Source organism: Bos mutus, chromosome 22 (assembly GCF_027580195.1).
Source record: "Bos mutus isolate GX-2022 chromosome 22, NWIPB_WYAK_1.1, whole genome shotgun sequence".
NCBI classification, from domain to species: domain Eukaryota; kingdom Metazoa; phylum Chordata; class Mammalia; order Artiodactyla; family Bovidae; genus Bos; species Bos mutus.
In genome coordinates this window covers 35,461,238-35,483,661 of record NC_091638.1, presented here as the reverse complement: position 1 = coordinate 35,483,661, position 22,424 = coordinate 35,461,238, and the positions used below count along the sequence as shown (strand labels likewise).

At 39.8% G+C, this 22,424-nt stretch overlaps 1 protein-coding gene across 6 annotated transcripts in view; it reads left to right on the top strand.

The window, feature by feature from the left end:
* Positions 1 to 22,424, top strand: part of SLC25A26 (solute carrier family 25 member 26) — a 146,496-nt gene that overhangs the window by 4,147 nt on the left and 119,925 nt on the right. For all 6 annotated transcript variants that reach the window (XM_070359690.1, XM_070359688.1, XM_070359687.1 and 3 more), the window contains exons 2-3: positions 1,397 to 1,553; positions 4,853 to 4,962. In XM_070359690.1, coding sequence (XP_070215791.1) covers positions 1,397 to 1,553; positions 4,853 to 4,962 — 267 coding nt within the window. The remainder of the gene's footprint in view (positions 1 to 1,396; positions 1,554 to 4,852; positions 4,963 to 22,424) is intronic.

Here is a 22,424-nt window from a genome sequence, read left to right as displayed (position 1 = left end):
TTGAATAGTATTGATTCCTCTTTGTGTGTGTCATGGAATATATAGTTTTTAATGTCTACTTTTACTTTTTGAATAGGTAATATATTCACATAGTTCAAAGTCTAAAAGATAGGAAAGTTAGCAATTCAGTTTAAAAATTACTGAGTAGGAACCATATTGCCGCTTTATAATTCTTCCATTTACTTGCTATAAAGTGGTGTTGATTCATGTCTGTAAATGGGTACCTTCAGACCTTGTGTATTGACCTTTCTCTTCTGTCTCTGAGTTTCTGTTTCTTGGAGTTTCTTTTTGCTTTGACTAAGCTGTAACCAGTTTTTAAAATGTTCTCCTCTGCCAATGCTTTACTGTAATCACAAGGGGCAGGCTTGGTTTTCAGTCAGATTTTAAAGTGCACGTTCCCTAAAGCAACGTGGTGTCTCTTGGGAGATGATGCGTTTGGGTCAGGTTTAATGCCCTCCAGGAATTTAGCTCTATTTTTTCATTTATTCCCTTAAATTAAAATTTATCAAGGAATTTTCCAATATACAAAAAGTAGAGAAAATATCAAGAATCCTCAGATATGTGATTCTTAAAATGTGGATCTAGATTCAAAGGCAACATTACCAATTTAGAATGGAAATTTCAAAACAATTTATTTCTTAAAATGCAGATCCACTACTCAGTTAAAAAGGCCAAAAATAAAACATTTGGTATAATTTGGAAAGAATACTGAGATAAATTGTCAAATGTAAAAAACACAGTGCTGCAAATCACCTTTTACTTAAAAAGTAAAATAAAATACATATTCATATTTTAAAAAATTTGCCATTTACTTGTTTATTTTTAATTTGTGTTTTTTTTGGCTGCACAGCATGTGGTATCTTAGTTCCGCCCCCAGGGGTGGAACTTGTGCCCCCTGCAGTGGAAGCACCCAGTCCTGACCACTAGATGTCCAGGGAGGTTCCTCAGATTCATATTTGCTCGTGTGTGTTACCTGAAGTAACTTAGGACGTATACAATAAGAAACCAGTAAGAGTGATGCCCTCAGTTTTTCAGGATAAGGAAGGAGACTTTGAACTCTCTACTTTTCTGAGGTTTGTTTGTTTCACTTTTTTGAACCCTATGAAATCATTAATTTAAAATTAATTTTAAAATTGTTAAAGAAATCATTAAACATTTGTTTAAAACTGAATATATAATATAAAATTCACAGTTGGAAACTATAGCATAATAATGGTTATTTTCACAGGACAAATCTGTAAATTCAGGTAGGAGGTCTTTTGACTATACCAAAGTAGTCTGGTGAAGTTTAAAACCATGTTTGAAAGAAATATGCTTTAAAAACTACCTTCTTATCCCCATCCGTCAAATGGAAGCTTATTAGTTTTTTGTAAATTTCCTTTTTTTTTTTTTTAAGGCTGGCGGAGTAGCAGGTGTCTCTGTTGACTTGATATTATTTCCTCTGGATACCATTAAAACCAGGCTACAGAGCCCCCAAGGATTTTATAAGGCCGGTGGTTTTTATGGCGTATACGCTGGAGTTCCTTCTACTGCTATTGGATCCTTTCCTAATGGTAACAATTATATTGATATTTTCATTGCTTTATATAAAGCCAAGCTAATGGGATTTATTTTCAGAATAATATGTGGTCCAACCCTAGATAGAATTCCTTATGTTTAATATAGTTGATACTTGGAATTTGTTTTCTATTCATTAATCCATTATTTTTGACTCAACTAGTGCTATAGATGCCATCATAAACAACAACAAAAAACCAAAACCATGAGCAGTCTTTTGAAAGTGGTTTTCATGGTAGAACTCCTAGTTAGACTCCTCTGGCGTTGATTGTGATGCCTTAGAGGAGTTGTTCTCAACCTTGCCTGAATGTTGAAATCTCTTGGGGAGTTTTACAAACTACTGATGCCTGTGTCTCTCTGACAAGTTTAACTGGTCTTGGCTTTGCCCGGGTATCAGGAGTGTTAGTAGCTTCCCAGGTGATTCAGATGTGAAGCTAAGCTCAGCAATCTCTGCCTTGGGGAGTCTCGTGGAGCGGGTGAACCTGTTTTATTTAATCCATCTGTTGGTATACTCTTTTTTATTCAGATACTTATGTTGATAATTGTTTACTGATGCTTTGATTGGCACTCAAACTGAGCAAACAGAAAACCACTGCCACCAAACAGACACTCACAAAACCACTGCTCCGTTAAAAATAAAAATTATTTTTTTGATTTATTTTTAATTGAAGGATAATTGCTTTACAATATTGTGTTGATTTCTACCAAACATGACAGAAGATTCTTCAATTCTAAGGTTTGATTTCTTTTTCGCAGTGTATTTCATTAGAAATTCTTTCTTGTTAACCTGACATTGAAATGTCCATCTGTAAAAAGCACAGTATTCACATAAAGATTTGTAGTGCAAATCTTTTTGGTCCTTTAGTTTATCCCTTCTTCCCTTTCCCCGAGCCATCCTTAGAACAGCCAACTGTTTTTAGGTTATTCTTGAATTCTTTTCCCTGGAGAAGGGAAAGGCTACCCACTCCAGTATTCTGCCCTGACGAATTCCATGGACTATATAGTCCATGGGGTTGCAAAGAGTTGGACATGACTGAGCGACTTTCACTCACTTTGAATTCTTTTATGCCTAAATTTTCAGTAATCCATTATAGCAAGTCACCATTTAGCACGCACTCCATGCCAAATATACTGTTAGTGGGAGATGGGCCTTGGTTCCTATATTTGCCTGTGTTTCAGTCACCTGATCGCCTAATGAGTTTTTTTTTTAAAAGAAAGTACTGCTGCCTGTGACCCACTCTCAGAGGTATGGAATTTAGTTGGTCTGAGGTGTGGCCTGGGCTTTGGATTTTTAAAAAAATATATATCCCCTGGTAATTTTAATATGCAGACAAGTTTGGGAACCTCTGAACTAGGGAATTGCAAAGAAATATCAATATGTTACTAAGTACCTATCTTTTCGGTACTCCTCCTTACCTTGTCTCCTTCACTGTTGTAAATAATTTTTCTCTCTTGCATATTGTGTAGGGATTGTTGATTGATGAAGTATTAGTGATGGTCTTCAGGGTATATGGGCCTCCCTTAAGCTCACAGGACTGGTTTTGATACTTGTGAGCAGGAGTTTATATAGAGAACGTGGTTTTGAATTTTTGTATGTTTGAGAAAGTGGATGTTCTTGGACTGCTTTACTTTGCCCTCCACAGAACATCATTGAATAGGAGAGGCTGGGTAAAAAGTCAGAGTGCCACCATTCCAGAAATGGCTGTTTTTCTGCAAATTTTTAGTGAATTGAAACCCTTTATGAGGCACTTTAAACATTTTTTGCTATTGGTTCAAGTTCTCTTCAGAACACAATACATCATTTTAACATATAGCGGTTGTAGGTTTTTTTGAGGACGTATTGTGCAGCGAGTGGAAGGGGCTGAGGGCTGCGAGAGGAGAAGAACTGTAGGCAAGATCCATACGTAGTACGTGTTTAGAAGGGAATGCAGAAGGAATGTAAAGGAACCACAGTTTTTTTGCTTTGTTTTCACTCGGCGGGGTTGGGGGTGGGTGGTGCAATGTCCAGGAGGTGGAACTTAGAGCTGAATTCAATTGGTGATATTCTAGCCCAGTGGTCCCCAACCTTTTTGGCACCAGGGACTGGTTTTGTGGAAGACCGATTTTACCACAGACAGGGGTGTCTGTGTGGGGGATGGTTTTGGGATGATTCAAACATATTCCATTTATTGTGCACTTTATTTCTCATAGTATTACATCATCTCCACCTCAGATCATCAGGTGTTAGATCCCGGAGACTGGGCACCCCTGTTCCAGCCCATTTAGCGAGTGGGCCAAAACAGGATCAGCCTAAGTAAGAATCGCAGGTGGGAATTAGGTCCTGCGTTAACTAAATACAGCTGCCCACTTGGGCCTTACTCATCCAGGTACAGCGTGCCGCCTCTTCTGGCCTGCTGTTTGTTAGCTGCTGAGGAGTGTTTGTTACAAGCTTACTGACTAAGGGTAGAGAACTGCTTTTCACTCTCAAGCTCTTTTCCTGAGTATTTCAGACTTTGCTGTGACATGTTCAAATGACCTTTGAAAGATGATTTTGCCATGTATTTATGTTTCATGCCAAATCTTTTATGTAACTGATAAACATCTTTGATTAACAGTGCATGGGAAGTCTAAAAGTGTTCCTGTGCTGCTAAGGTTAGTTCCTATGATGGGGTAGCTTTTTAGAGCTTTTGATTTTCAGTTTTAGTTAAATAGTTGATTGTTTTCTTGAAGTAAAGGTGAATTGAGGTAGTACAAAGTAGCCATGGTTATTTTGAGTATCCAGCAATAAAGCATAATGGAATAGGTGTTTTATTGAGATACATGTTTGCAGTTTTAACCTATCTGTAAATTAGTGTAGTTGATTATTTTATGATCATATGTAAAGATATTTTGTGTCACAGATATTCATATCCTTTTCTAAAACTCTTATTAAAAAGTGTTAAGTGACTTGTCAGTACAAATTGGTAAACGCCAGGTTAGCTGTTAGGGTTCCTCATGGCAGCAGGGTCATGTCTTCTGCATTTTTGTAAGTCCAAGGTCAAGCGTGTAACATGGGCTCAGTGAAATCCGTAAGAGTGATGGGATGGCAGGGGAAGAATACATATTATTATATTGTTATTATTTTTACTTATGTTTGAAATATTTAAAAATATAAACAACATATTTATAAATATTTATATTTATTTATATTCATATTTAATATTTATTATCTTCATTGTCTCATAAGTTACTGTATTGTAATTTTTTTTGAGAAACATATTCACAGTTTGCACAGATATTTAAGCTTTGTGAGAGACTGGTTTGTTTTAAATTTCAGCTGCTGCCTTTTTTGTCACCTATGAATATGTGAAATGGATTTTGCACACTGATTCTTCTTCATATTTGATGCCTGTGACACATATGTTGGCTGCCTCGGTTGGAGAAGTGGTAAGTAATAAATTATGTGTATAACATACTTCAGAAATGCAAAGCATGAATTATCTTCAGTATATATATTACTTCATTTCATTTTCAAAAGACACTTCTTTTTTAAATTATGAAAGTCTTAAATCCCAATAAATGTAAATGAATTAAACATGATAGCTGATAGTCTAGATAGTATGAAAGAAGAATCCAGATATGTGTTATTTACAAGAGACATACCTCAAACCTAATTATACAGAAAGAATAAAATTAAAGAAATAGAAGAAAATATCCATGTAAATTGTGGCTTTTTGTTGTCAGCATAATTGAGCAAGAACTGTTTCCTAGAACTCCCTTTCCCAAGGGTTCCATGTTAGCTTGGCTACAAGAGAAATCCACACAACATTTTGAAGGCGAAAGTGACGCAGCATTTGTGTTCATGCTCAGAAGGTTGGTGTGGGGTCAGACACAGTTGCAGTTCATACACCTCATCAATGATCTTTTGGCTTCAGGAAGCAAGCCAGGCCTCCAGCTGCTCCACCTCCCACAGGATCATCTTCTTCAGCTTCTCTAAGTTTTGAGTCAGGTGTGTGGGCTCTGGTGAAGGATGCTCTTGGTCCTACAGGCACCCACAGCCTTGAGATGGGCGGTGGAAAAGGTGAAATTCAGTTTGTCCTTGCTTGTCTCCATTTCACACCCATCTTTCCTTCCTGATTGCCTGTCTTCTAAATTTCTGTGCCAACTCTCCATGCAGAGGCAACAGTGCTATATGAACTGCCTAGTTAGCTCTCACAATTACTGTTCGTATCCCTGTGATAACTCCTTATTCTTACCTTTCTTAGTGATTCTGCTCCTCTGGTCGGCCCTCACTGATTCAGAAAGGCTACTTGGGAGTGGATAGTAATGTTAATATTAGCCCCCTTCCCCAGAAAAAGACTTAAATGAAAAAGAAACTGTTGTATACTGATACAAGGAACAATTCTCTTGGGAAATGTAATAAACCTGAACTTGGGCTAAATAGCATAGTCTCAAAATATAAAGCAAAAAATTGCCAGAATTATAATGAAAAATCAGTACAATAATTATCTTCATTGGTGATGGTCACATCTACTTTATAAAAGTCCTAGGACCAGGCAGGCATAACTTGTTAAGACCATAGAAGATTTGAACACAGTGACAGGAATGGTCTAATGGATGTGTAAGGAGTTCTGCACCTAATTGCTAAAGATTATTTTTTTAAGCGTACTTGGAAGCTTTAAGAAACATCTCTCCTTGAAGAGAGTGTTGAAAGAAGTTAGCTCAAAAGACATTAAATTCACAGAAGTGTTTTATATAAAACTTACTTTTGATATTGGTTTACAAATAATTTTGTAGAACCCAAGCCAACTCTGGATTTAAAGTTGTATTAATAATTTACTGAACTTGTAAGTATGATAGGACTAACAATATGTTAATTTTTGGAGTAGCAAAGAGCATAAAGTAGTAGTTCCTTTATGAGTTAGAGACACCTTTAGGAAGCTAACGAAACCTGTGGTTGTCTCTCCAGTAAGCTGCGCTTGTGCACAGTTTGTGTACAGTTTCTGGGGATTTTCGTTCCCCCCACTCTTACCCAAAGTAAAGACTCCAGGACTTGAGTTCTGCCTGAAAATTAGTGTGCCATTTAAAAGCAATTTATATTTAATTAAATCTTTTAACTTACTATCCCTGGCTTACGTTTTTGTGATCATGTTCTGACATTAGAACCCATTGTATGCAGTTATTTTCACGTATATATACTAAACAACAACAAACTGTGAGAGAGTTGGATTGTCTCTCAGCTTGTAAAAATTCTATCTTTCTGACTTGTGTTGCCGCTGTTTTAGAATTGCTTGTTAGTTTGATTTAGTTTAAATATATTCTTGTAAACTCAACACTTGGCTTATATTTTGTAGTATGTTCTGAGAGCAAGCTTTAAAAAGAACTTGGCTTCTTTTTTTTTTTTCATTTCACATAGGACCATTGTGCTTGAAACTTGATTTGCCATGTTGGAGGGTAGACTTTCGGGTTATAAAATTTCTCTTAGACTTACAAAAATTATATAAAGTGTTAAAATCGAATCCGGCAAAGGAGAGCTGTTAGGTTAGTCAGATTAATGGTACAATATTTGATCTGTAGAAAACATTGTATTCTAATATGTTCGTATCTGTAAATGTTTTTTTTTTTTTTAAACTGGAACCTTTTAAATGTAATATTCTATGTGTGAACTGTTGGGCAAAAGAGATGAATTGAGTAGGCTTCAGAGTTAGAAAATAGGTATCTGTAAGACTGGAAATAAATAATTCTAGGATAGTTTTCTCTGTGTTGTGTCTCATAGTGTTTGCATGGTCCTTAAGGTAGTAAAGCCTTGTGTCAGATGCCTTTTTATAGCCTCTGTGGTGCCAGGAGAACCTTAAGATGAGAACTGATCAGCAGCAGGTATATAGACTGAGGATTTCACTGGTGAAACATGGCTTGATGTTGACTTTGATTTTAAATTCAGTTACGTTTAGTATGGTAAAAAGTTTATTCCATTTATGGAGTTTGTGAAGTGTTTTTCTTGTGCGCCTGTGATCTTTCGACTTTCTTGATAAACTCCTAAAGGCGGTCAGTGTCAGTGTTCCCAGCACATGTGCCTGCTGCCTTTCTGTTTTAGTCATTTGCTTCTGTTTCACAGAGCATCAACTTTCGGTTTCAGATTCAGCCAAGTGTGGTCGCTGCAGGAGAAAGAACCAGATGCATTTAGGAGAAACAAATAGGTGAAATAAAAAGGAACAGAATATAAAAAACACGTATAGCTGTCAGTGGTCAGAAAGGTGTAAAGAGACCTAGAGAAAATCAGATACAGTTTAGTGCAGTCCTTGTTCTGTAATGCATTTGTGGTAATATAAGATAGTTACGGTTGCAAACGGATGCCTTACAAACAAAATATTGTATATTTGTTGGCATTAAGTGTGTCCAGTTACTTTGTTGTAGTGATTGATAAGTGTGTGAAACTTAGAAACAAGCAAGCACTGCTGTAGTAACCATTCCCTGTAGTAGCAGGTTGATTAAAAGTTAATGACAAATCAATAAAACTATAATTACAACCTTCTACCTTATGTTTGTAATTTGGAATACAGTAAAATCGATCAAATAAGATTTAATATGTAACAACAGCAAGAAGAGTCCCATTTGTGCCATTTTTATTAGGAGGTTTGCTGTACCAAATCTCTAAATCCCTGTCTCAATTATTTTATGGCTCAGTTTTCATCAGACACAGAAAAAGCCCTGTAAGAAGTAAATAGAATCTGTAATTAGACCAGAAGGCTTGGGGTGGGTTTACTTTAGTATAACAGATGCTATGACATTGCAGTGGTAATGATTTTTTTTTTTAACTTTAGAATTTGACTTTTCTTGGGTCTTATTGTACTTATGGCCTTAGTCAATATTGTTTTCAGAAATGAAAGAACATTAAAGTTTCTTGGCTGTTGAAAGCAGCCCCTGTGCTTTAACGTGCTCATGGGTGATGTGTGTGGATGGGGGTAGATTTTTCTTTTCAGTCCCGTTCCAACTTGGGATTGAGAAAGCTAGGAACACAGTGATACCATGTTTTCTTTTTCCTTTTTTTTTTTTTCTGGTCACAATAGGTGGCATGTGGGATCTTAGTTCCCTGATCACGGATTGATCCTGGGTCCCCTGCAGTGAAAGCATAGAGTCCTAACCATTGGACTGCCAGGCAATGCCCAGTGATACCATTTTCTGAAGTACTTCTAACAGTACTTCTCCACATAGTAATATGGCCCAGGGAGCACCGACTTTAGAATCAGTTGCCTGGGCATCAGTTTACAAATGAAGTTTTTGGGAAGTGACGCTGTGGGTCCTGCATTTTCAGCACGATTCCTAGATGGTTCTGGAGTTCAGTGATATTTAAGCACGACTGATGAAGGACTATCAAAAACTTAAATATATAACCCAGTCGTAAATATTTTTACTGAGTTGACGTGGCAGTCATGTGTCTAAGAATACTCAGCAGGTATGGAGCACACTGATCAAAAGCGTGATTCCTTTTGTCTTCCTCAGAATTCCATATTTTTTGGCCTACTGAAAAATCTTAGTTTATTAGACTGGTTAGTTTTTGAGGGTGGCAGTGTATTCACACGTGGAGATTTTGAAGTCAGAGTGAGCATTGCATGCAGCATTTTCAAGGCCAGTCCTGCCTGGAAGAGCCTTGAAAGTGAAAGTAGTGTAGGCTGTAATTTGCTACTGTAGCAACTGACAAGGTCAGTGGAGCTACTTCCTACAGTAGTCATTCCAGGGGTTTGTTGAATGTCAGATATGGGTTAAGCACATCATTTTTATTCAGCTTCACCACTAAATTGGCTGCTTAGAGGATTAGATGCATTGTTGTCAGGAGTGTTACCGGCTACACAGCCCAGTTGTATGTGTTACTTATTATTTTATATTTTCCCTCAGTGGGGATTTAAGCTGTTTTTGATTATGTTGTTCATAGCATGTTTTAAAGTGCTTTTCATGATGTTTACTGACCTTTTTTAAGAAGAACCACTGAGCAAAAAAATAGAAAGGTTGATAAATTTTGAAATATGTTTCCTCTTTTGAAATGATCATGAAAGGTTTTGACTATCCATAAATTAATAGAGATGCACTCTCATTTGAAATTGTGTTAGCAGTTTGTTAGACTCCTGTGCAGTTGTGTAGTCAAGTTATGGATGATAAGCTGAGTGGAAAATAAGATGGGCGTCACTGAAGTGCAGGATTGCTGTCAAGTCAGGAGGAAGCTCGCGGGAATGCTGCAGGTGAAAATGCCTGTGTGTGTTAAGATGCTTGAAGGCAGGAGTGTACAGACAGTGCTGGGAAGTTTGTTAGACAATTAGAAGCTGCAGCCGTACTATTAGGTACCCAGCCACACTCTCTCAGGCACTTTGTTTTTTGATGAATCTGAGCACATGCCTCTTCCAAGGGGGCTTTTTGCCCTGTTCTGTCTGTTCATTTTCCACTGGGCTGGGGAACCTTTCTACTTTAGAAACATTAAGTACATAAGGCAGACTTGATAATTCCTCTTTCTTCTTTTAAAAAAACTTATATATGGGGCTTCCCAGGTGGCACTAGTGGTAAAGAACCTACTGCCAATCACTTCTTGGCCTTCTGGCTAAGAGCAAGTGAAGAACCTACCTGCCAGTGCAAGAGACATAAGAGACTCAGGTTAAATCCCTCGGTAGGGAAGATCCCTTGGAGGAGGGCATGGTAACCCACCTCAGTATTCTTGCTTGAAGAATCCCATGTGGAGGGGCTTGGCGGGCTATATGTCCATAGGGTTGCAAAGAGTTGGACATGACTGAAGCGACTTAGCACGCACATGCATTTATTTATTTGGCTGTGCTGGGTCCTTGGTGCTGTGTGGGCTTTTCTCTAGTTGTGAAGAGTGGGGGCTACTCTTCCTTGCAGCGTGTGGGCTTTTCAGTGTGATATCTTCTTGTTGCAGGCATGGGCTCTAGAGCCCAGGTTCATTAGTTGTGGCACACAGCCTTAGTTGCTCCACAGCATATGGGATCTTCTTGCACTAGGGCTTGAACCCCTGTGTCCTGCATTAGCGGGCAGATTCTTTACCACTGAGCCACCAGGGAAGTCCCGTAAGTCCTTCTTAAGAACACGAAACAATAAGAATTATAGAAAGAATTGTCTCCAGATTTATAAGAAGAACCACCTTCCTATTGCTTTCCCTTTTGCTATCCTTTGCTCATTTGGACTTCTTCGTTTCCTTTATCTCAGCTGCTTTTGTTCAGCTCCTCTTAGTTTCCTCCACCACTTTTGTTATCCCGACTTTGCAGTGTGGATTTAGACCTGAAGAAGGCCTCAGTGTGTTTTTGGCAGTGAGGATAAAATACTTCCTTTAGAGGCTTGCAGTGAAGACATGCAGATGGACATGGAAGCGTGGACGCACAGTAAAGGGGTCCAGGTATTTTAGGGGAAATGAATTCGAGTGGATGGATGGGTGTTGGGTCAGGAAAGGCCTCAGAGAATAGCTCGTCCTTGAGCTGGTTTTAGAGGATGATGGTGAGGTGGGCTGGTACAGGGAAGGCTCTCGAACTCAGGCAAAGCCCTTGTTAGATGATGCTTGCAAGTTCCACATGGCTCACAGATGGGACTACACCATCCTGGAGGGCCCTGCCTGCTATGCTGAGGAGTTATTGGCTGTTACGCTTTGAAGGTTTGAGCAGAGCACCTTAGGGTTGGTGGTTGAAGAGCAGCCTCCAGCAGTGGAAGTGGAAGTGGGCATGGTGTGTGAATGGAGGCGAGGAGACTTGTACAAATCTCAGGGAGAGAGCTGATCAGAGTCCCTGTTGAGGCAGGGCGTGGGATGCAGAGGGAGAAGGTGAGTTCATGAGAACGCAGGTGGGGTCCGTCTTTGGAAAGCCTCTCCTGCAGCATTCCTTCAGCGCGTTTCCTCGTGGGGCCCTTTGCTAGCTTGTTGTGGCTGTGTTGTGTGCGTGCTTGAGCTCGTCTCAGTCTCCTGAGCTCTGCTCAGAAGCACACCCCAGCTCTTCAGCTGTCCCAGCCTTCTGAGCCTGAGCTGAGCGTGGAAAGGGGAGGAAGCAGAAGGGGAGAGAGAGCAGGGCCTGGCATAACCCCCATGTGGCGATGATCCTGCTGGTAGTTATTCATTTAAAGAATCAGTGTGGATGTGCTGAGAGATTGTTCCTGGTGGCTCTTGTCAAGGAGCTGCTTACACACCATTCCACCGCTTTCTTTATGGCTTCTTTCTCCAACAGATTTCAGACTTTCTGTTGTATGGACTTTTTTCTCCGAAATGCGATAGGCAGCATTCATTCAAGTGGTGTTGACTCATGACCTTGGCCAGTGTGTTTTACTGATTATCTTATGAAGTTTGTGTGGGGTGGTGGGGGAGCTCTGTGTTGGCTTTTTATTTAAGAGCAGTGTCAGTTTATGCTGCCCAAATTAAGCTCAGCTTTATAGAAATGATGGGTATGATTTTCATATAGGATAATGAAGTTGAAGAATCTGACAAACTACAGAATTTACAGATACTTGAAGTGTCTGTTATTTATCTAGTACTGTGATTGGGGCTAAGAAGCATAGAATAAGAAATTTTGACCCCTGTCCTTGAGGGATATATAAAGAAGTTGGATACATTTACCAAGTAGGTAGAGACTATTTTGAGGGCCTCTGTAAGGAGGCAGAGTATGGATCATGAGCTGTCAAGTTACACAGATCAGGGTTGGAATTGTGTCTTATTTGTGTATTTACTCTGTGTCTGCAGATCATTTACAGGGCTTCCCCGGTGGCTAAGCAGTAAAGAATCCGCCTGCAGTGCAGGAGACACGGGTTCGATTCCTGGGGTGGGATGATCCTCTGGAGGAGAGGGCATGGCAACCCACTCCAGTATTCTTGACTGGAGAATCCCGTGGACAGAGGAGTCTGGTGGGCTGCAGTGCATGGGTTCTCAAAGAGTGACTGAAGCTACCGAGCACACATGCACGCAGGCCGTTTACACAACCTTACTGAGCTGTTGTTTTCCTTATCCAGAAAAATTGGGTTAATGCTACCCCACTCAGAGTTCTTGTAAAGCTTAAGTGATACAACACTTCTAAAATGCTCAGCATAGTGTCTGATAATGTAAAATGTTTATTGAAAATTGGTTCGGGTCCCATGTCATGCAAATTGTTGTTTGGAGCACATTCTTAGACTTTTACAGATTTGTGAAGGCTGTCAGTTCCAGAAAACAAAGAAATTGAAATTCAAAGACATATAGCGATGCACTCAAGGTTTCCCAGCTGCTGTGGAAAATAAAATACCATTGCTAAGTGAATAGTTAAACACATATTAGACCTTCAATTTCTACTTTTTATATCTTTTAAAAGTGGCAGAACTGGTGCAGAACTGGAGATGGATGCTGTTTTGCTTGGGTAATGTCCCTGGTGGCTTAGATGGTAAAGCGTCTGCCCACAATGTGGGAGACCCGGGTTCGATCCCTGGGTTGGGAAGATCCCCTGGAGAAGGAAATGGCAACCCACTCCAGTACTCTTGCCTAGAAAATTCCATGCATGGAGGAGCCTGGTGGGTTACAGTCCATGGGGTCACAAAGAGTTGGACACGACTGAGCGACTTCATGAAGAACTTGAATCATTTGAAGTTTACTTCTGAGTTCTGTGAGATTCTATAAACAACTTCTAGACACAGGGCCTAAAAGATATAATTATTTTTGTTGAGAGGACTCTCAACTTTTTGTGTAGAGTCTGGATCATCAAGTTTGTTAGTCTTGTCAGGGAAGAGAAGACATATACGTAAAAAACAATCTCTTTTCATGCTCATTGGCTCTTTGTCTATGTGTAAAGAGGCTTATAGGGAAGAAAGGCGGAGTGAACTTGCACCTCAGTATCCGTGGATATAATTTAAACTCTAAGGGAGATATTGGGCTTCCCTGTGGCTCAGACAGTAAAGAATCGCCTGCAGTGCAGGAGCCCTGGCTTCAGTCCCTGCATTGGGAAGATCTGGAGGAGGGCACGGCAGCCCACTCCAGTGTTCTTGCCTGGAGAATTCCGTGGACAGAGGAGCCTGGCTGGACAGTCCATGGAGTCACAAAACAGTCAGACATGATTGAGGGACTTAAGCACAAGGAAGTAGGATTTATCAGTTGCTTTTTCTGTTTTATCAACAACTGTGATTCCATTTATAACCAGAAGATGGCAGAATTGACAAGCAGATGAACTGTGCTGCTGAGTCACTTCAGTCGTGTCCGACTCTGTGAGACCCCAGAGACAGCAGCCTACCAGGCTCCTCCATCCCTGGGATTCTCCAGGCAAGAACACTGGAGTGAGTTGCTATTTCCTTCTCCAAGGAAATGGCAGGGGTTTTAAATTTAAATGGTGGTGTCAAAAAAGGTAGTGTTAGATATTCTTAATTTGAAAACTTGTTTTCTAGAAAGAATTTTGGGAACGTAGAATAAAATACAAGTAAATAAACTGCTTTAAAAATTTTTTGGGGGTGCCCTGAATTCTCATTTTCTGTGTGTCTCTTTGTCTCTGTTTCTCTCTCATTAACTTGCCACTTGGTTGGAGTTTACTGTGCAAAGTCTAAAGCAGATTTTTTGTTGTTGCTCCGTCACTAAGTCGTGTCTGACTCTTTGTGACCCCATGGACTGCAGCACGGTAGACTTCCCTGTCCTTCACTATCTCCTGGAGTTTGCTCAAACTCATGTGCATTGAGTCGATGATGCCATCCAACCATCTTATCCTCTGTTGACCCCTTCTCCTCCTGCCCTCAATCTTTCCCAGCATCAGAGTCTCTTTCAGTGAGTTGGGTCTCTGCATCAGGTGGCCAAAGTATTGGAGCTTTAGCATCAGTCCTTCCAGTGAATATTCACGGTTGTTTTCCTTTAGGATTGACTGGTTTGATCTCCCTGCTGAGGAACTCTCAAGAGTTTTCTCCAGCAGCACAGTTCGAAAGCAGCTTTACTTTGTGATTAAACTTCGATTGGCTCAGTTTTTAAGTTTCTGTTGAACTTATTATGGCTGGTTTAAACATGAAGAATTAGCTGATAATTAAACCTGGAACCTTTAAGTTCATTAGATGCATGTAAATATGATATATATATAATGAAAAATCTGGATCAGTCTTCCAAGGCAATAAAAAAGCAAACTAAAACTAAACAAATGGGACCTATCAAACTTAGAAGCTTTTGCACAGCAAAGTGAAAGCGTACGTTGCTCAGTCTTGTCCAACTCTTTGTGACCCTGTGGACTGTAGTCCGCCAGGCTTCTCTGTCCATGGAATTCTCCAGGCAAGAATACTGGAGTAGATTGCCATTACTTTGTCCAGGGGATCTTCCTGACCCAGGGATCGAACCCGGGTCTCTTGCATTGCAGGTGGATTCTTTACCGTCTGAGCCACCAAAGGAAATCATAAACAAAACAAAAAAGCTTCCTGTGGACTTGGAGGAAGTATTTGCAAACAGTGTGACTGACAAGAGCTTAATTTCCAAAATACACACACAGTTCATATAGCTCAATAACCAAACAACAAAAAAAATGGCAATCAAAAAATAGAAGACCTAAATAGACATTTCTCCAAAGACGACATCCAGTTGATCAGTAGGCACATGAAAAGATGCTTGACATTTTTAATTATTAGAGAAATGCAAATGAAAACATCAGTGAGGTATTACCTCACACTGGTCAGAATGACTATCATCAAAAAGTCTACAAATAGTAAATGCTGGAGAGGGGTAGAGAGAAGGGAACCCTACTACGCTGTTGGTAGGAATGTAAATTGGTGCACCCATTATGGAAAAAGAGTAAGGCAGTTCCTTAGAAAACTGAAAATAGAGTTGCCACACGGTCCAGCAATCCTACTCTTGGGCATATATCTGGGGAAAACTATAATTCAAAAAAATACATAAACCCCAGTGTTCATAGCATCACTCTAGTAGCCACGATGTAGAATCAACCTAAATGTCCATGTCCATCAACAGATGAATGAATAAAGATGTATACATATATGTACATATAAATGTATGTATTATGTATAATACCATAAAGAACTGTGGTGCTGGGGAAGACTCCTGGGAAAGATTGAGGGCAGAAGGAGAAGAGGGCGTCACAGGACGAGATGGCTGGATGGCATCTTTGATGCAGTGAACATGAACTTGGCAAACTTCGGGAGATGGTGAGGGACAGGGAGGCCTGGTGTGCTGCAGTCCACGGGGTCCCAAAGAGTTGGACATGACTGGGCAATTGAATAACACACACAGTGGAATATTACTTAGCCATAAAAATGAAATAATGCCATTTGCAGCAACATGGTGGACCTAGAGAATATCATATAAGTCAAGTCAGAAAAGATAAGATGATATCACTTATATGTCTTATGATCCAGCAATCCCACTGCTGGGCATACACACTGAGGAAACCAGAAGTGAAAGAGACATGTGTACCCCAGGGTTCATCGCAGCACTGTTTATAATAGCCAGGACATGGAAGCAACCTAGATGTCCATCAGCAGATGAATGGATAAGAAAGCTATGGTACATATACACAATGGAGTATTACTCAGCCATTAAAAAGAACACATTTGAATCAGTTCTAATGAGGTGGATGAAACTGGAGCCTATTATACAGAGTGAAGTAAACCAGAAGGAAAAACACCAATACAATATACTAATGCATGTATATGGAATTTAGGAAGACGGTAACAATAACCCTGTGTACGAGACAGCAGAAGAGACACTGATGTATAGAACAGTCTTTTGGACTCTGTGGGAGAGGGAGAGGGTGGGAAGATTTGGGAGAATGGCATTGAAACATGTATAATAATCATGTATGAAACGAGTCGCCAGTCCAGGTTCAATGCATGGTACTGGATGCTTGGGGCTGGTGCACTGGGACGACCCAGAGGGAGGGTATGGGGAGGGAGGAGGGAGGAGGGTTCAGGATGGGGAGCACATGTATACCTGTGGCGGATTCATTTCGATGTTTGGCAAAACTAATACAATATTGTAAAGTTTTAAAAAAAAAAGTTATTTACAAAACAGAAACAGACATAGACAACAAACTTAGAGTTACCGAAGGGAAAAGGATGAAGAGATAACTTAGGAGCTGGGGGTTAGCAGATACAAACAACTATATATAAAATAAACAGCAAGGACCTATTGTATAGCACAGGGACCAATATGCAGTGTCTTATAATAAACTATGATGGAAAAGATAAAGGAGATGTATATAAAACTGAATCACTTTGCTGTAGCCGAAAGTCATATAACATTGTAAATCAATTATACTTCAATGAAAAAATTCTGGAGATGATAATCAAAAGATTTGGATTTTACCCTTGCTTCCTAGGGCAAGTAGTTCCCTGACCTTCATTAACTTCTGTCTCAGATTGATTTATATGTTAAATACTGACATAATTAGCTTCTAATATGAAATTAATATTTCATATTGGAGAGTGAAAAGTTGGCTTAAAGCTCAACATTCAGAAAACGAAGATCATGGCATCTGGTCCCATCACTTCATGGCAAATAGATGGGGAAACAGTGGAAACAATGTCAGACTTTATTTTTGGGGGCTCCAAAATCACTGCAGGTGGTGACTGCAGCCGTGAAATTAAAAGACGCTTACTCCTTGGAAGAAAAGTTACGACCAACCTTGATAACATATTGAAAGGCAAAGACATTACTTTGCCAACAAAGGTCCGTCTAGTCAAGGCTATGGTTTTTCCTGTGGTCATGTATGGATGTGAGAGTTGGACTGTGAAGAAGGCTGAGCGCCGAAGAATTGATGCTTTTGAACTGTGGTGTTGGAGAAGACTCTTGTGAGTCCCTTGGACTGCAAGGATACCCAACCAGTCCATTCTGAAGGAGATCAGCCCTGGGATTTCCTTGGAAGGAATGATGCTGAAGCTGAAACTCCAGTATTTTGGCCACCTCATGAGAAGAGTTGACTCATTGGAAAAGACTCTGATGCTGGGAGGGATTGGGGGCAAGAGGAGAAGGGGACGACAGAGGATGAGATGGTTGGATGGCATCACTGACTCGATGGAGGTGAGTCTGGGTGAACTCCGGGAGTTGGTGATGGACAGGGAGGCCTGGCGTGCTGCGATTCATGGGGTCGCAAAGAGTTGGACATGACTGAGCAACTGAACTGATGAAATTAATATTTTTAGGCCATTTATTAAGTTTCCTATGGAAAAGTCTTAAGTCAGGTATTTTTTTTTTGGTGTGTAAACTGTGTTGAAATAGTTGGGTAAAAGATAGTGTTAATACAAGTTACTGTGGACGATACCCAGCAAGTTCGAAGAGGGTTTCAAGAGTGAGAGGTTAGGGGTGAGACTGTTAATGACTGGCAAGTGATGTGTGGAGGTTTGGAGCTTGGGTAGGGCAATGAAAGAACCAGGGTGTTCTAGCAGCTTCTGTTTTCTCTTTTCCTCTGCCTTCACTCATTTTACCTAATATCAGACCGATGTTAACTGTGATTTTCTTTCCTTTCATACACTTACTCTTAGGACTTGTAGTTTTGCATCTTGGTGTTCCATGAATACTAAAAGATATTCTGCTCCCCATTTCAAAAATAAAAACATATTAGAAGAGTTTTTATTTATGTCAACAAAAAGTCTTGGTAGCAACTTTCATGTTTTTGTAATCATTCTCAATCTGAAGTTCATCAGAGTTTTGGTATATTAAATTCCCCTGAGGTCAGTATTGCATTTGAACATTGATAAAAAAAAAATGAGACATGTATTTTCTTTATGAAAAGCCTTATTTGTCTTTTGATAGAGCTTTAACATATACAACATTTTGGGGTTTAATGAAAATGTCACCGTCCCTGTGTCATGGATTCACACTGAACCCCAGGCGCCTGCGGAAAGGATGCTCTGAAGAATGGATATACCCCAAGACCCTCAGACGACATTGCCTTTATTTCCTTTCATGCAGCCATGAGACTGTAACATGTTTTTGTTCCTGTGCAGTGAAATACTCTGTTGTGGCTCAGATTCAAATCTAAGAAAGTTCAGAGTTAATAGAAAACCAAATGGAAGGCCAGGGAGCTGCCGAAGGAAATAGAAGCATTACATTGTGGGCTCTTTGGCCAAAATTGCCGTGCCAGGGAAGTCAGGAAGCCATGCTGGGTGCTTTGTACCTCTTCTGTTAGTTAGATTGTTTTTCGTCTGAGAACCTTTACAGAATTTCTCTTCTGCTGCTGTATTTTTAAGAAATAAAAATCAACATAAGAACATGGAGGGTTATGAAGCATGAAGTTCCATAAATATTTATGCTGAGGCACAAAAGTGGACAATTCCTATTTTCTTGACATATTGGGGTCGTATTTCACTCTTGACCTCTTGAGTTGAAAAATACAAGGAGTTAGTGTACCCTTTTCTTTCTTTTCTCTTTTCTTATTTATTTTTCATTTCTATAATGAGTTTTAGATGCTGGGAACTGCCCTGTAAGGTTCATGTAAGTTTCAGTGGACTTTATTTTCTATCCTGGCTTATAAATATGGCTTTAGAAGTTTGCACTCTTACCAAAAATAACATAATTTATATCCAGTTTTAGTTAGTCGTAAGCTATTTAATGTGTGTGTGTGTTAAAATTGAAACTAAATGTTCTTTTTGTCAGGGCTAATAAGTAGGATTGTTTGTAAAAGCATATTTTAAGTAGTCTTCTAATTTTATTTTGTCCCTCACTTAAAATGTTTAGTTCAAAACAATGTTTTTGCCCTTTGAAATTATGTTAAAGAAACTTATGAAGTAATTATACATGTTCATTGTGGAGAATTTAGAAAATGCAAGTGGGCAGAAAAGGCGAAAAATCACCTGTAATCCCACTCTGTTTTTTCTATTCTTTTTGTAACTGTTGATACATATAAAAATAGTCTGTTCAGTTCAAAGGAAAAAAATGTATTTAGAAAATTCTGAAGTATTGGTAATGTTTTTCTGTGGAAATGATTAATTTTTGGCATTTCCCCTTTTCTTGGGTAGTTTTATTTACTTTCTACATAATACCAAAAAATGGTAGATGCAGTTTTGTCAATTAAACCTAAAATCAACTTGGAAAAAAATAAACTAGAGCATTTCGTGTCCCCTCTCCCACCCCTGTTGATTCCAGTTGATTAGTAAATTTAATGCATGTTTTTGCCCTCAGATTATTTATGTTTAGTATGAGAGAAAGCAGTATATTTTAAAAAACTGTACGGCATAAGTTAAGTGAAAAATTTTCAATTGAAATTTTTTTGGGGGGATGAGAATAGTCAGGAAATAGTTTATTTGGAGAATAAAGAGAATTTTTTGAGCTTAAAAAAGAGTATGATGGGCAAAAATTAAGAATTATAGAAATCAAAGCCTAAAAGGGTATGATGAAGATTTCTAGTACAAGTCAAATGAAAAGCTAGACCCCAGAAGGCGATGGGAATGCTTGAGAGTTCACTGACACAGCTGGGACCACCGACTAGGTCTGAAGCTCTTCACCCAGCCCACTGCTCATCCCCTCCTGGAGCCAAGTCCTGAATGAACAGCCCAGTTTGGATGCAGAATGGCACCCTGTGCTGAAGGCAGCGCAATTAGAGGGATGGTGCCCCCATGGTGCAGGCATGTGCTTGGGCCCCTGGCTGTATCTTTTTCATAGTCTCGGGGGTTTTCACATGTCATCCCATTTCTTTCCTAAATTGTCAACTTCTGCCTTGCTGTTACAACTTTCCCTCATCCTATGTACAGATATTTTTACCATCCTAAACTCTCTCCTAATGTCTCCCCCAGCTTTCTTTAGGAGTTGTCCACACTTGCCCATCTCTCTCTCTGAATCACTTGTGAATTCACTGTAATTCAGTGTGAATTCACTCTTCTGGCCCAGCCCTCCACTGGAACCATTCTTGGGACCTTCACTAATCCTAATGTGTGCACTGGTTGAGACTCGTGACCCATTATTCTGGAAATCTCCCTCTGAGACTTCTGGTCCCCTTGACTGTCAGCTGTCGAGTAGCATTCTTGGTTGCTTGCAGTTGAAATTCATCTTGGCTATCGTGTGAGAAAAAAGGTTGGTGTTCAGAAAGTTGGCAGACATTGCTGCTTTCTCTCTCTCCCTTGGTTTGCTTTGAGTGGCAATGTCTCTAACCCTTTTCTTGATCTACATATTCTTAGCCTTCCTAAAAGGGGGTGGCCATGTCACACAGTGATGGCCAAGTGGATACCCACTAGGGGGCATCTGAAAAAAAAAAAGACCTTTTCTTCTTGCCTGGAATCCAGTTGTGTGACCGGGTCATGCTGGAGGATATTTGAGTCACATTACTCATGAGGCAGCAAGCCTGTGGATAAAAGGCCAGTACGCCAGCGCTGGCAGAAAGGAAAGAGAAAGAGCATGGATTCTAGCTCACTTTGTAGAAGTTCTGCACTAAATGTTGACCAAAATACTTGTTAGGTGACAACTTAACGTCATTTATTACCCAAGCCACTAGTTGGTGTTTTGCTGCTTTATCCAAAAGAGATTCTGTAATTGACTCAGAACACTGTTTGATGGCTCTTAGAATAGATGGAAGGCTGGAAGATGAGGGAAATGAATGGGAAGGGAAGCCATGGCAAGGACCACAATCAGGCCTGTACCTTAGGGTCAGTGCAGTTAGGATGCTGTCCCCGGCACTGCCCCTGGACCCTGGACCTTGGATGTTGCTCTCCTGGTAGCCCCAGAACAGTACTGTCCAACAGAAAGATCCTATAAGACAATGGTGTAATTTTACATTTTCTAGTAAGCACATTAGAAAAGTGAAAAATAAAAAGCTAGCTGGATGATTTTAATACAAGTTCTCAATCCACACGTATCCAGAGTATTAACCTTTCAGCATGTAATAAGTACAAAAGAATTATTAATGGGATAGCTTACATTATTTTTTGACACTAAGACGTTCAGCATCCTTTGTGTGTTTTGTGTTTACAGCAGCTTTCAGTTGCATTTGTAGCTTGGCCAGTGCTCTGTAGCCTCACGTGGCTGGTGGCTAGGATTGGCCAGTGTCGCTCAGGATGCAAACCCTTGGGTGGGAGTAACTGACAAGTGAAGCCTAAGTTGGGGACATGGCCAGGGAGAAGAGTGACTGACACCTTTTGTTTTCTTCAGTAGGGGAGCCTCTCACATGTGAGAATTGAAAACCGGGCAGCCACAGAAGACCGGTGTTCACTGCAGCTGTTTTTTCCTTCTCATATGTCTGATCAAGTCTTTTTGTTTGCTTTATAAGAATGGGTGTTCCTTGGGATTCCGTTCTTGACCTTTTCACCTTCCCCTTTTGCCTTTTAGGTAATTTAATTCACTCTCTTGATTCCAGCTATACCACTTAATGCTGATGATTTCTATGTCTGTATCTCTAGCCCTGTTACTTTCTAGTTTTAGTCAGATACTAATTTCTTGACCAGATAGAGCCCCTTACATGTGTCACAGACTTCTCAACATGTCGCAGGGTAAACTCTAAACCTGTTTTCCTCCTCTGACCCCTGGTCTCATTTAACAGCACCACTATATTGACCTCTTATCAGTCACCAGTTCCTTTCATTTAACTCCTGACTCAAATTTCTTCTTCTATGAACTATATTCATGTCCTGGTATCTTCTACAGAACTGTTGTAGCCCTCTTTTTGTCTTTGCTCTTTGCCTCTTACCATTCTCTCTCATCTTCCGAGTATTCTCCTACCTGCTGCAGCCAGAGTGATGTCCCTAAAGCACACACAGGTTATCATTCTTCTGCCTAAACTTTGTATGTGTATTTTATGTATTTTTTTAATTGAAACACAGTTTATGTAAAGTATTATGTAAGTTACAGGTGTATAATACAATAGTTTACAACTTTTAAAGATTATACTCCACTTATTGTAAATTATTGGCTGTGTTCCCTCTTTCGGACAGTTTATCCTTGTCGCTTATTTTTTCCTTGTACCTTATTTTATATCTGATAGTTTGTACCGCTTAATCCCCTGCCACTG